The sequence below is a fragment of the Morone saxatilis genome, unplaced genomic scaffold (genome assembly GCF_004916995.1).
Source record: "Morone saxatilis isolate NCDOM2014 unplaced genomic scaffold, NCSU_SB_2.0 Contig5, whole genome shotgun sequence".
NCBI classification, from domain to species: Eukaryota; Metazoa; Chordata; class Actinopteri; family Moronidae; genus Morone; species Morone saxatilis.
Window position 1 is genome coordinate 14,298,574 of NW_023340095.1, and position 14,550 is coordinate 14,313,123.

At 41.1% G+C, this 14,550-nt stretch overlaps 2 protein-coding genes across 3 annotated transcripts in view; one reads left to right on the top strand and one right to left on the bottom strand.

Annotated features, from left to right (window-relative positions):
* hnrnpa3 (heterogeneous nuclear ribonucleoprotein A3) overlaps nucleotides 1-6,254 on the top strand; it is a 6,974-nt gene extending 720 nt beyond the window's left edge. The window contains exons 2-11 of one of the 2 annotated variants that reach the window (XM_035676084.1): nucleotides 388-510; nucleotides 632-778; nucleotides 862-1,072; nucleotides 1,165-1,254; nucleotides 1,377-1,448; nucleotides 2,296-2,343; nucleotides 2,530-2,667; nucleotides 2,792-2,908; nucleotides 3,007-3,077; nucleotides 3,179-3,852. In XM_035676084.1, coding sequence (XP_035531977.1) covers nucleotides 388-510; nucleotides 632-778; nucleotides 862-1,072; nucleotides 1,165-1,254; nucleotides 1,377-1,448; nucleotides 2,296-2,343; nucleotides 2,530-2,667; nucleotides 2,792-2,908; nucleotides 3,007-3,062 — 1,002 coding nt within the window. In that variant the 3' untranslated portion in view covers nucleotides 3,063-3,077; nucleotides 3,179-3,852. Of the gene's footprint in view, nucleotides 1-387; nucleotides 511-631; nucleotides 779-861; nucleotides 1,073-1,164; nucleotides 1,255-1,376; nucleotides 1,449-2,295; nucleotides 2,344-2,529; nucleotides 2,668-2,791; nucleotides 2,909-3,006; nucleotides 3,078-3,178; nucleotides 3,853-4,537 lie in introns of those variants that run through there. The other variant, XM_035676085.1, reaches the window with a different exon arrangement.
* Nucleotides 6,255-6,941: 687 nt separating this feature from the next.
* The window catches only part of nfe2l2a (nuclear factor, erythroid 2-like 2a), an 8,412-nt gene continuing 803 nt past the window's right edge, over nucleotides 6,942-14,550 (bottom strand). The window contains exons 2-5 of the mRNA XM_035676083.1: nucleotides 10,314-10,580; nucleotides 9,940-10,032; nucleotides 9,677-9,856; nucleotides 6,942-8,585 (exon numbers count right to left, since the gene is read on the bottom strand). Of these exons, the coding sequence (XP_035531976.1) occupies nucleotides 7,323-8,585; nucleotides 9,677-9,856; nucleotides 9,940-10,032; nucleotides 10,314-10,580 (1,803 nt within the window). The 3' untranslated portion in view covers nucleotides 6,942-7,322. The remainder of the gene's footprint in view (nucleotides 8,586-9,676; nucleotides 9,857-9,939; nucleotides 10,033-10,313; nucleotides 10,581-14,550) is intronic.

A 14,550-nucleotide genomic window follows, 5' to 3' on the forward strand; every position in this document is an offset into this window, starting at 1 on the left:
GATTGAACGAAGATACTGTTTGTGTGTGTGCATTGGGTTTATTTGACAGCCTTGTTGACACAACAGAGGTAATAAACAGTGTCAGTATGCTGAAGTTTACATGGCACATATACTAATTAATACATCCCAATAAACTAGTTTAAATGCATTTTAGTTTTTATTGTCAAACGTTAGATCTTACTTTTAAGCTTTAGCCACCTTTGCTCTCCAGTTATAGCATAACACACACGACTTATATCCTGTACTTTCTTATTATTTACCTTTTATGTTTTGTTTTTTTTTTATAAAGCCTTAATCAACCATGCTGTATGTTTCCACAATTAACAGTTTAGATAAGTTTATCCACGGCTGCGATGGTATTTATTTTTGTTTTTATGCCTTTTACAGGACCATGAAGCTAAAGAACCAGAACAGCTCAGAAAGCTGTTTATTGGAGGTCTGAGCTTTGAAACTACGGAGGAGAGTTTACGGGCTCATTTTGAACAATGGGGAACTCTCACGGACTGTGTGGTACGTATTTTTATTGTAACCTGTGGCAAGATGGCTTCATGTAATAATAATGAACATTAACTTGTAAACACGGCCAGTTAAACCGCTCTCTCTGCCATTGATATCGTTTCGTTGTTTCTAGGTGATGAGGGACCCCAACAGCAAGCGATCAAGGGGGTTCGGATTTGTAACGTACTCCTGTGTAACCGAAGTCGATGAAGCTATGAAAGCAAGGCCTCATAAAGTAGATGGCCGAGTTGTTGAACCCAAGAGGGCTGTGTCCAGAGAGGTAAACAAATCCCAGACCAGCAGACAGAGTCTACAGCGGTGTTATTGTTTGGTCTGTGCTTATTGTGCCACGCTATGTTTCAGGACTCCAATAAACCTGGTGCCCATCTGACAGTGAAGAAGATCTTTGTTGGCGGTATCAAGGAGGACACCGAGGAGTACCATATCCGCGAGTATTTTGAGAAGTATGGAAAAATTGAATGCATCGACATCATGGAGGAACGCTCCACTGGGAAAAAGAGAGGATTCTGCTTTGTGTCCTTTGATGACCATGACACTGTTGACAAAATTGTTGGTATGTGGTCGTTTGAGACTCGAGAGTTATCCAGGCTGTAAGTAAATATCAAGCGCGGGTATGAAAGTGTGTTGTTCTTGTTTTACTTGCAGCCCAGAAATTCCACACAATCAACTTCCACAATTGTGAGGTCAGGAAAGCGCTGTCAAAACAGGAAATGAGTGCTATGTCCACCAACAGGGGTAAGCTCATGATAAAACGGAGAATAAAGTTATTAATTCAGTGACCAATATTGTTTATACGTAGGTGACAGATCACTAACATTACATACATCTCTAAAATGACACTTTTTCTTTCACATTAGGCAGGAGCGGAGGATCGGGAAATTTCATGGGGAGAGGTGGTAATTATGGAGGTGGTGGCAACTTTGGCCGAGGTGAGTAGTATTTGCATACCGGTTGAAAGTTCCTCTGGCGTTAACCACTCTAACGCAGGTGCATTTGATAGTGACGTTTAGTGGTCTCCTTTCTTTCCAAGGTTTATTTATTAAATGTCAGGTGTGGAACTGTATACAACACACATCCAGCATAGGTTATATATATATCCTGTTAACACAATCCCTGAACCCAAAGGCATCCATTTGTGTGATATTTACGTGTCAGAAGAAGTTTTGCATCACAACTAAATGGAGAATTGCCAAGAGCATTTGGTAAAACCGGCTACTCAGCTTTGTGTCTGCTCTGTTGCCTCCAACTCTCTGAGAGCACTTACTCTGTGTTTGAGCTCTTCTAAACTTACTATTCAGGCAATCTGTTGTCAGATAATGGGAGTATAAAACTGTGTTGATTAAGGTTAATCTTGTTAGTTGATAACGAAGCCTAGCAGCTGCAACTCCTGGGTTTATAATTATATTCTCATGTATTTCTCAGACGAGACAAATGAATGTCTCAGCGATAAGGTTGGGTGATAAGAAAGTCAGAGATGATGCAATGCAGAAATATGTTGTCATGCTTGTGAGACGTTATTAGTCACATGTCAGTATCCTCAAGGTGTTCTGTTGTCCCATCGAACCTTGTAGGCAAGACTGTAATTTTTCAAATTCATCTTCTTTGCAGTGCATTTTGAAAGTGCTGCCATAGTGTGGACAACAGGCCAGAGCAGAGAGAGATTGGTTTTCAGACAAACCGTCATTAGTGTGGACATGGTCCCCTCTGTTATAAAGCTACAGGAATAAACAAATTGTTCACAGTTCTAATGCATAATGTATTACCCTTGTTTTTCAGGTGGCTATGGCGGAGGACGAGGTGGTTATAGTGACGATTTTGATAATGGTGAGTTGTTGTAAAATGTAGTTAAAATTTGAATGAAGTGTGAAATGTAAACCTTAGATATTTTAAGATAAGTTTAATGGATTGCTACTATGTAGTGTACTTCTATGACACAACAATTGTGTTGTGTCTTTGGACACTTATGTTAATAATAAGGTTATGTTGCAATTTGGTTTTTCTCTATTATAGGTCCAGGAGGAAATTATGGTGGAGGACCGGGTTATGGAGGAGGCCGGGGGGGCTATGGAGGTGGGGGTCCGGGATATGGTAACCAGGGTGGTGGATTTGGGGGCAGCTGTGACGGAGGTTACGGAGGTAATGACGGAGGTAAGGTTATTGACTCCAGAGGTTTGACTGTTAAATTTAATTGCTAGATGTAATCCATAGAAAAGTTGCAGTACTAGACAGCTAAAATCTAAATTTAGCTTACAATTGACACTTACTTCTTCAGGATATGGAGGGGGTGGAAATTACAACGACTTTGGAAATTATGGTGGACAGCAGTCCAACTACGGGCCCATGAAGGGAAACAACTTTGGTGGCAGAAACTCGGGTGGACCCTACGGCGGTGAGTTTTCCAATCCACTCCATATTCACTGACAAACAATCATAATTTCTCCTGAAGAGTATTTAATATATTTTGCGCTGGCCGATCCCTAACTGCAGGTGGCTATGGCTCTGGTGGCGGCGGCGGAGGTGGCTATGGCTCACGGCGATATTAATTATTTCATGTTTTGGTAAGTTGCATTCAGTTTCGCACCACCCTCGTAGCACAGTACAGAGTGAGCCCATGAAAGTGCAGAATAACTATTTGTTCTATCCTGTATCCATTCAACAGGCTTCAGTTCTTAGCAGGAGAGGCGAGGAGGTGAGCAAAGGAATTGTCAGGAAAGCTGCAGGTTACTTTGAGGCAGTCATCTGAAAGCATTAGAGGAACACACAAGTCAGACAGTACTGCAGCTAAATCGGAGAAGTTTATGGAAGAAGGACTGTATACACAAGACATGAGTGCAGACGATACCCTTCCCTAATTGTGATAGATGTTTCCCTACTCAGCAATTTTTCCTTTTGTGCGTCTGAAGTGTGTGTATTGTGCCTATGGTATCAGGGGTAAAGAGTAAATTGTTCTTTTTTTATCTGAAGTGAGTTATAATATCTTTATTTTCCTTTTTTTTTATATGAGTTAGTTTTCTGCTGGCCAATTAATCTTTTGTCTTTTAACTTGGTTTTTGTCAAATAGCATAGTTATATCAGGCCCACAGCTGAGCTAGAAATCACTCAATTTTTTTCTTTCTGAAGTTATTATGATTGCTCAAGTGTCAAGTGTAATTTTATTTTGTATGTGAAGCACAGTATGTAAATCCTTCGTAGTACCAGTGTCAACAAATATAAGCAGTCTGGATTAGAATTAAGGGAATCCCTCACTCTTCTTGTTCCCAGGAACCGGATTCTAGATTGTTCGAATATTTTGATTAGTAGAAAAAGACCGAATAAAATTGTGTAGTAAAGTAACATGAAGTTCAGTGCGTCATTGGTTCAGAAAAAGATTGAATGAGTTATTGATTTATCTGTTGCCTGCTTATTGTGACTGTGAAGTTTAGAAAATCAGCCTGTCCAGAACTTTTTTCCCTCCTTTTTTTTGGAGAATTATTTAAGATATCTGGGGGTGAAAATAGTGTATATATACTGTATTTACTTGTACCAGAGTCGATGATAAGGGAGTTTTGGGTAGTCCTAGGGCAAGGGCCCATACACCACCTATGCCAGTGTTGAGTGTGTAGGATTATAACAGCCACAAGCACCTGCAGTTGGGCCCTCAGCATCGCTAGTGTGGAAGATTGCAGATGACTGTCAGACAGGACGTCTTCAGCCCCAGCACAGTGGACCAGTCAGCATTTTGAGAGAGAAGGGAGAAGGCAGCATCGAGCACAACGCCCATGGAGGAAGCTTGCAGTGTCGTTCCTGGTAGTGAGCATCTATCTCTCTTTCAAGGCTAGCTAAACCCTCCAGCAGCTGGTGCTAGCGAAGAAAGACTAGTTCCTGGACACATTGGAGATCCTGTTGAGTCAGAGATACTGCAGTTTTATCCACAAATTCTAGATTTCAGACATTTAACAAGAAAAGGGAGTGAGTATTTCACAAAATCTGACTTAAGAAGATGGAGCAGGTAAGAGTAACCACTTTGCTTGATTTGCAGATGTGGAAAGAGGCATTCTCTTCTTGCTGAAAATCTGTAAAGACCTGATAACATGGAAGGTTCTGGATGGGTAAGACTTTTTCAAAATATTATCAAAGGCTGCTCATATTGTAATCTAACTGCACATGGTGATTATACAAGGTGCAAGGGTTCTTTTAAGGTAAACCGAATCAGCCTGTGACCTTCACCACACTGCTCGAACAGCAAAATATGTTGTTTACATCTATTACCTTTTACTATCAGTCAGATGGAGTCTGATAAAGTTCATAGTGATGAAAATGGGGGCAATAACTCACCACACTGTTCCTAAGAATAAACAGTATTTAATATATATCTATTACAATTCATTACACCAGTTCTGTCATAAATTCTACCTTTTTATGAAGTTTATAATCTTCAGTTTCTGTTGACATTGTCAGAAGTGGATCATACTATACTGAGAGGTGTTTTTTGTGTCCTCCCTATTTGTAAGTGGTCAGAATATTAGAAGCAGTCCACCACCTTTAACTATGACCTCAGTGCTGAAATATATAATTAACTCCTCTATGACAGTGTCAAAAAACTTAATATTGTACATCATAAAAGTAGAACAGTTGTATTAGATGGTGCTGGTGTGTATATACTAATCTATATACCAAGCTATCACTTACATCATGCAGGGTTTAAGTATATAGAAATGCATGGAAATCAGAGGATCCTTAACCTCACCAGTCTAAATAAACAGAACAGTATAAACATAATAGAAAAGGACTGCTAACTCTCAAGGAACTTGATTGCCAAAGCAGGTCACGGTAGTGTAAATAGAAATAGTAATAGTTAAAGTATTTAATTTATTTAAAGGGATAAAATCAGCCCTTTGTTGAGCCAGTTTTGAAGCAAGGAGGTAAATCACAGGGGTATCTCACTAAAAATACTCTATTTGACATGGAGTCACATGAACATGCAAATCATGGGCGAAATGTGTCAACAGAGGAACTGTGGTCACAAGTTGAAACTAACATACAGTGATAAAACAAACTGTATACCGAGTATAGTCTTAAATGCTAGTAATTGGCATGCTTTACAGGAAGTGTAAACGGTTCATATTACTTCAAAGGCCAAAAGCTTTTTCATAAAGGGTTGACATTTTGTCTACCTTGTGAGTTCAAAATAAGTTAAGATGTCTGGTGGGAATTTTGTAAGGTTTCCCAAAAAATGGGAACTACAGAGATTCAGCTTCTGCGCTTAAAGCTTGTAATTACTGCACTTGATGATGTAGCAGTTAAATCACTTACTATATATAACATGGGAAGTTTAAACATCTGCTTTCATTTACAGATCTTAATTTTGAAAAATTACATTTTGAATAATTTAGAGATTCATACATATCAAATGTATTTTTAAATGTAATGATGTGGGATTTTCAAACATGTCAATGACCCACATGAAAACCTACAACACATTTAGGTTTTATGCATTTTAACTGTTTGAAAGAATTACACATGCATTTTTAGGATTCCATGCGGGTCAGGTCTGCCCGCTAATATGTCTCTCAGCTGAAGGATAGTGTTTCTACAGAGGAATGCAGAATGACCAACTCCATGACACAGAATAAAGCTGTGCTTGGCAAAGCACGCCAGTGTCAATGAACTGTGTTGGCTTAAATAGTAAGATTTTTAGATGTAAAAGTGTGACTTGTCCTTAAATAAAAATGTTTTCCATGACTTGAGTGTTTTATTTCAGAAAAGAGCATAAAAGCAATATGTCAAGCCACAAATGTTTGTCTTTATTGTACAATGCAACTTTTCTCAATGTCTTGATTCACAGACGTCCTTGAGTGTTACCCTACTCGCCAGTTTAGTTTGCCACACACCCTCGGAAGTTTGCCATGAGAGCAGAAAATGGGCTTGGTGATCAAAGGTAGTGTTTGTGTGTGAAAGTGCATGTGGCGCACATAACTGATTGCGTAGGGCTTTACCTTTGAATATGCTCGTCCAGTGGACCATTGTGAAGTTGTCATGCATGGTTAAATGAGCATACACTACTGTAGCTCAACAATTGTACTCTTTGTTGTGTAACGTAATGAATGCAGTGGGTGTGATTCCTTTTACGACATGAGTTTCACAGCTTTAAAAGATTTAGGTTACTGTACAAACAAGCTTGCTGTAAAATTAAAAAAAAAAAAAAGGCAAGCAGATTGTAAAAGGGGTTTAAGCTAATAACTTTTGTTTCAGTACAATAGTCAGTACTCGTTTGGCTGCTTTGTAAGCCCTTTGGTTGAGCCTTCCAAGTCAAGAACTGACTTGAACATGTGGTAAGTTACGTAATCATTCCTTAGACTATATATCCATCTGGCATCAATCTGTTGCAGGCTGTGGTCATAAAACACCACACAATGTTCTGTTTTCAGAAAGTAGGAGACGTATAGCTATATGAATAGTTTATTGAAAAGCACAGAAGATTTTATAAAAGAACCTGGGCAGCAAATCATAAAGGGACAGTTATAAAATATGAGTAACAATGATTGAAACAACCATTAGCATACAGAAATATATTTACAATATATATATATACATACAGTAACGTTTTTATCAATCTCAAAAGCAAGTAATGTTTATATTTACAATGTTGGTTAAAGAATCTGTGAAGGGTATCAGAGTACAAAAGAAGTAAAATATCAAAAATATTACAACATTCAAGAGAAGTGAGCATAAACTATACAATAGTTCTGCTGAGCTACTAATGCTTTAAAGCTGAGCGACTACAAAGTTATTGCATAGTATTACTATGATAATGCAGTACCGTATTACACAGGAGACACGTGGTCTTCGCTCTTGATGAAAGTCTTTTTAACGCGAGGGACGAGGAAGATGCTGCCGTTGGTTGACTGCTGGAGGGAGTAATCAGATGGGGAGTAGGAATTCCCCTTCTCATCTCTCAACATGCTGAAGACCTCCAGGTACAAGCTGTTGAGTTGCTGCTTCATTTCCTTCAGGTTTGCTGTGTTCTGGCTCTTCTCACTCAGCAGACGCTCCTTTTCCTCCTTCAGTGAGTCCAGCTCGCCCTCCAGACCCATTATGTTCTCCATCTTGCGTTTGCGGCAGTTCTGGGCAGCTACCTTGTTCTTGCCGCGGCGGCGTATGTCTCGGACCAGGGCCAGCTGGGCCTCATTCAGTTGGTGCTTTGACATCAGCTCGTTGAAGTCGTCAACAGGCAGATTGGTAATCATGGCTACAGTGAAAGGGATTTTGAGGGCCTTAGCCCTCTGCTCGTCTCTGGAGAGACGCACGTCGGAGCGTTTCTTCTGCTTGTCTTTGGTGAAGGGAGCATTGTTGTGGCCACTCTCCTCTGCTGGATCCTTCTTATGTTGTATGGGTTTCTTTTCCTGCTGCTGTTGTAGCTGGCCTGTAAGCGAAGTTAAAGAAAGTGCTCCCTGAAGATCATCAGGTTGGAAATTTATTGAGAACATCTCCGAGTAGTCAGATTCTGCACTTCCAGGGTTTTGGTCCATCTCCTCCATATCTGAATCGCTGTAAAGAAAGGACCCATCTCCATATACGGACTTCCCAGGTGAACTAGCATTCGGACTTGTGTTTGAAGAGATTCCTGAATCTGAGTCTGGTAATTCTGCCGTCAGACTTTGTTTGCCTCGGTCAAACGCATCTCCAGGTGAGAGGCTGTACAGGTCCAATGGTGTGAGGGGAGGCTTAGTTGGAATATCCGACATGGTGTCACTTTCATTTCCTTCAAGGCCTTGTTGACCACCGCTCTCTTCCAGAATGGCATTGGGGTAAAATATGTCACAGAAACTTTCTGCAGTGAAGTCAGTATTTAACTGTGGAGCTTTCGCCTTCATCTGGCTAAGATTGTCTGGTGGGGCCATACTGGGAACAGAGCCATCAAATGTATTCATAAACTCTGCAGGACAAACATTTACATTGTTTGTTTCCCCTTCTGTGAGATTGGTCATGGGGTAAAAGCTGTAGTTTGGATTCTGCACTTCTGGGCTGTTTGGAAGAGGATATGTTGTGGTCTCCAGTGTGTCCTCCATTTGCATGCTCAGGCATTGCTAGAAGAAAAAGACAAAGAAACATTAAAATATATACAACCAACACATAACAGGATCCTAACTCTGCTCTGTTTTGTCTGACATGCAAGGGGTTTACAATGACAACTTGTATTGTATGTGTTGTTGTGGAAGCATGCACAGTATGTCCTCCACCTACAGTAGCCTTCGAAACATGATCTGTGGTACGTTGTGATTAAGTTTTCCAATAATCTCTTTAACATGGAATCCACGTGGCACAATTTCAAAGCGACATTTTCCTCCTACAAAACCTAAACATTCAAATCTGGGATAAGTATGGCAAAATGAGTTTGCAGCATTCTATTTCAAACATAAGAAGATGCATGCTTAATCTGTTGAATTCCCTCAGTTGGGGCATTTGCCCATGCAGTTAGTCCAACTGACTGACTGGTATTTCAATGCTGGTAGAGGTTGGTGTAGCACAAGGTAGCCTTCTGTAATTTCCTAACTAGATATCCAGTTGGTAAAATACCTCAGAAATCACCAATACCAATCTCCCAGCTTGCTCTGGCCAAGAACTTTGCCGATAACGTTATCTTCACAAAGCAGAGCTGAAACAAAATGACTTAGTCTTATCAGCGGCTTGCCAGAGCAACTAATGCACTGCTGCTCGATGGTAAGCTGTATGGTTAGGATTGTAGTCCAGTCCACTCTAGTAAGAGGTCAAGGTAACAAATGGCACACCGCTCCACCCATCAGCTAATGCAAATACGAGCTGCCTTAAAACAAAACTGATAAGGCAGCAACTGAAAAACTACTGCGCCCACATGTTGTTCATTTTTAAGACCAAGCCCTCTCCTAACAAGATGTCTTCTTGTCCTGCAAACTGCATAACATCTTGAACACCCACCTCCCTAATTCCCTACAAAGCCTCAACAATGAAACCTAATCACAGTGGAATGAGCTGGGCGCACCTGTCTCACACATGAGACCCCATTCTCATACAGCAAACAAAAAAGTATTTGTCCTCTAATGCCGGGCTCCTGCCGTTGATGCATTCTTTGGGTGTTTGTTCCAACGAATACCAACGCAAACCACCGTGCCATTGAGGCGGTAGAATCCATGTATTATACCTGCAGCTCAGGGAGGGACAAAAGCTCCATCCAGGCCTGCTCCAAATCTGGGGACATCCTCTGTGGTGGCGGTGGTGTCGGCAGTGGACCTGGGGAGAGGGTGGCCGGCGGCAGAGCTGGCTGCTCCGGTGACATCATGGGTGGTGATACAGTGGTTGTGTCCAGGCAAACGGAGGTGTCCTGTCAGAAAAACACAAGAATATGACACGTCAGAGGCTGCAGGTTATGATGACACACGTGTGGTAAGAATGTAATGTTCTTACCTCAGTTTCCTCTACAGGAAATGTCTCTGCCAGTAGCTGCAAACATTCATCAAATGACATAGCATCCCCATTCTCCTCTGTGAAGCTGACATTCTGCAAGAAAGGTTAAAATACATACTTTTAAATATACCACCTAGCTTTCTTTGTGGCACACTATCTTTTAAAAACAGCACATGATTTTATATTAATAGAGCGTAGGTTTCTGCAGAGAGGTTTCTAGAGCAGAATACGCCGATGCAAAGCTGCAGACCCACCTGTGTTTTTGTAATTACACAGAATGAGGTGGTTACCTAGCTACAACATAGCCACAGCCTATCAAATGAGGTGGGAGTGGTCCACCTCTGACATGAGTGATGACAGCCATGTTCATGTACCTGTGTAACTTCAAGAGGTGTGACAGCCGACTGCAGTGGGGCACTGGGCAACGGGCGGGGTATGTACTCTCCCGTTTCCTCGTCGAGCTGTAGCTGCGCCAGCAGGGCCTTCTCCTGCTCCCGGAGCAGATGCAGCCTCTTCTCTTCTTCCAGCTCCAGCTGCCTCTGCAGCTCATGTTCTTTCTGACGGTGGTTGTAGTCGAACACCTCGCGCCTCGCACCGAGATCAATGTCCTGCTTCCACAGTATGTCAATCAGGTTCATGTCCTGGAACAGAAAACGGTAGGTCAGTTCAGAGGGTTGCGAGCCGTAGCCATGCTGCCCCGCAGTGAGAATGTGAGCAGCATCGGAGCAAGGAAGAGCGTCCCTGCTGTGAAGCGTGGCTGCTGCACCCGCCACACCCTGTCCCTCAGTATCTGCTCACTGACAAAAGCACTGGCACTAATGTCAAGGGGGAGAAGCCACATGAATAATACATGCACGTCTCTCTTTTCCCTGACGCTACCACACACCAGCAGAAGACATGTATCCTCACCTGATACATAGGATCATTACCCATCCAATTACATTGGAGGTGTGAATTCATTTGTGACATTCAAACTCAACAAATAGGAAGTCATGTCATGTTACAGTTTAGATCTCTAAATGAAGTGAAGTGAAATCCCAAACACCCGTATCATATTTTACAGCATTTATAAAATCAGGAAGATAAAGGTATGTTAAGGTACCGCGGTGCTTAGAGAAGTTATTCTTTCTTTATTAAACTTCATAACAGTAATGTTCCTAAAAGGGTGGTAATATAACCAAATAACATTATGAATATAAGGCTGTAGATTTTTTGCTGGGTGGAATTACAGATTCTGCACAAATAGTTTACATTTAGTATTTACACATCCAGTTGAGTGCTGCTGACAATATAGCATGTTAGACAGCTTACTAACAACTGTAAGGTTAATTTAATACCACTTCCTGTAGATTTGACCTCACGGGCAGCATGTTATTTGCCTTTTTAAACAAGAATGTCTGAAGATAAACTGCTGCTCTCTTCCTCTGGTCTTTCACCAGAACTTATTTACAGAAGGAAACAATTTCACAAGGCTCTGGGTTGTTGCATAAGCCGAAGATACTGTCTGAGCATGTGACTTGTTTGTTCCTCAGATTTGGGTATAAACACAACTTATGGGCTAGGCTTCATAATGCTTGCAGATGGTCATATGGCAGACGTAGCCAGGAGGAAACCAAGAGGGAGCTAAAGGGAAATAAAGCACAAAGCAGAACAATACACAAAAAGAGGATGTGAACCAAAGAAAATAATGTTTTCTCCTTTGATTTTTTGTGTGCTTTATTATTCAGAGAAAATGAGTGTGGTAGACCTTCATAAACTGATAATAATAGCAAACAGGCACTTATCCATATTTTAAGATATTGTTGACACAGTTTTTCTGACTACAACTCTGGCCCCAGCAAAATAAGAACCCACTAACCCTCTTTGCCTCCGTGTTGCATCATAAGCATGACCACTGAAGGATTACACATTACTGAGGCTGCCTACTATAAGTCATGCTCACAGACTGAGAGGTGAGCACACAACTAGGCATTATGGCCTCTGCAGGAACGAGGAAGTGCCCCAAAATATGTCTGAACACACTTCTTGAGGTCATCCGTGTTTTCCAAACTGAAGAACCACTTTCTTGTCTGTTGGTCACACCTTATAAGCTAATCAGACAAGTCATACTGGTCCCTTAGAAAACAAACCAATCCGAGGACTTAAAAAAGACCAGTCGCCTATAAAGACAAAGTTCAATCAGACACTTCACTGTCACTGATTAATTGTGCTGTTATATATTATATCACAGAACCAAAGTACCTTTACTAATCATAGTTCATGTTCTGAATTAATGCCAAATAGATTGTGTTCATGTGGGTGGTGCGGGTAAGATCAGGTTATCTGTATGGTGTCAGTAACATGGCTGTCACAAGACCTGGATTGGCACCAGAACAAGGAAACTAGCTCATAAAATTACTCAGATTTCCCAGACAGCTCTGCCACACAATACAAAGCTAAACAACATGCCTTCAGTTTAAAATAGGGACAAAATATGCGCACACAACTCCCAATTACCAGAAAACAAACCCATAGAGACATGTTTTGAAAACAAGCCAAACTAATAGCGACCAAACTGGGTGATAGAGGAGTGATACACGGCGTGTGTGCTTTTAGTATGGGTTGTTAATTTACCTGTCCTCGGCTACAACCGAGGGCCTCAAAGGGGAGCTCACTCCAGTGGTTTATTATGCCTTCTTCTTTCACCGTATTTCAGTGGACACCCACCCACCCTTGACCAGACCAAAGATGATGAAACACAGCCGCACATGTTCCAACACATCCCTTTAGGCCCTCGTCAGTCAACTGTGTACTTCCACTGACCCTGACTTATGGCAGGTTTAACCAAACACTAAAGATGTTTAAGGCCATATCACATTGGGAAATAACCCAAAGTTAAACGTATCATTCAATGTGTGCGAACAAGTCTAGACGTTGTGTGGTTCTTGTACACGTAAAAACACACTGACACACAGACAGCTAACACAGGGGCAACGGTATAGGCTTTAAGGAAATCATTCCCAGTGGTTACAAGCTTGTCTATATCAGATATGGTATCACATGCTCTTAGGAGGAGGAGAAGGAGGAGGAGGGGGGAGGAAGGAGGGAGGAGGGGTAAATCCTGTCTTTTCTTGTCCCCCATCTCCTCATTCCTCTCAGTTGGTCTGGAGTGTCTTTCTCTCACTATCTTTCATTTTCTCTCCTTATGAGCTCGCATTGAATTGGTTGAGCTTGGGTCGGGGTAGGAGCGGCTTAGGTGGGTGGTATTCTTAACTGTACGTAACCACACTGAGTTCATTCAGACCAAATCAATACTCTCCCTCGTTCATACTGTACACTGGTACTTGGAATTTGAGGCAGCCAGGAGCATCATGGGTTATCAGGCAGTCAATATTTGAAGAACTGCTCCTGAATACAGAAATTACTTTGACCCTACAGTTGAGCTCTCGTCTCGTTGATTTCTACATTAAGGCAGCACTTTTGAGCACTGACAGTTTATTTTTGAAAAAAGGCAGGGCTTTTTTAAGAAGCAGTTATATATTGTCAGTTTATTCTCATGCATGTTATTGTCATGTCGTTTTTTTTTGTGAATCCTGATGGCATTCTATTCTTTACACTCTGTTTTTTAACAATTCAATTAGGACTGCAGACTTGAACACAATGATCTTCAAATGCCAATGCTGAGTGAAACTTTTGACACATAGTTAGATTTTTCAAATTGATCAAAGTCTGAGTGATGTGGTCCATTAAACCATCCTTATGTCTGAGGCCATATATGCTAATTTAGATACATTTAAAAATCAATTTTCTCTGTTTCGTCCTTTCGTCCCCATCCAAATCAAAGCAAGATTCTTTCCAGCTGAAAATTAAATCTGAAAAACTTTGATGGATGGTCACAAATGCCACCAAAGCCAATGGTACTTCCTGGGCTGCCATATTAATATTACAGATACAGTTTCACTGCACAATCAGTTACACATATTGACAGTTAAAGGTCAAAGAAATTACAAAAGTAATTTAACTTATAATCACAGAGATATTTGCAGGATAAGGAAAGGTGCTTTTTCCATTCGTCTATCCATGCATTGGTATTTCAGTGTTTAAGGCTGACTTTTAGAAAACAAAAAATAAACCTAAATTGAAGATGTGAAAGATATTAAACATGTAAACAGCATTTTCAAATGTAATGCTTTACCATGGATATTGTATTAAAGGTAAATATAATCACAAATGGTACAACCTGAATTGGAGTATGGTCTAAAATAACCTTACAGGCTATAAAGATGAATGGTTGCATTTGTTGTACAGTTGCATTGTGTACATGAAAGGCATATGCACTATTGTGCACGTTAATGTATGTTTGGCTGTACAGTGCTATTCTATGGTTTGAAGGATGGATGCTGTAGATGAAGGTTAAGGTTGGTTAGGAAGAGGAACAGGAAGGAGGTTCCAGAAAAAAATGCGTCCATACATCCTTTAACTACCTAAGCTTTCGTTATTCACATCCCTACCACTCTTACAAGCGGGTCCCCACATTTGCGACCCTCTCTAACTCTCCTTTGTTCCCCAATCCTCTTTTTGTTTCATCACCCACCTCTGCCCTCCAAACCCCTCCCCCTGCAGATACACTCG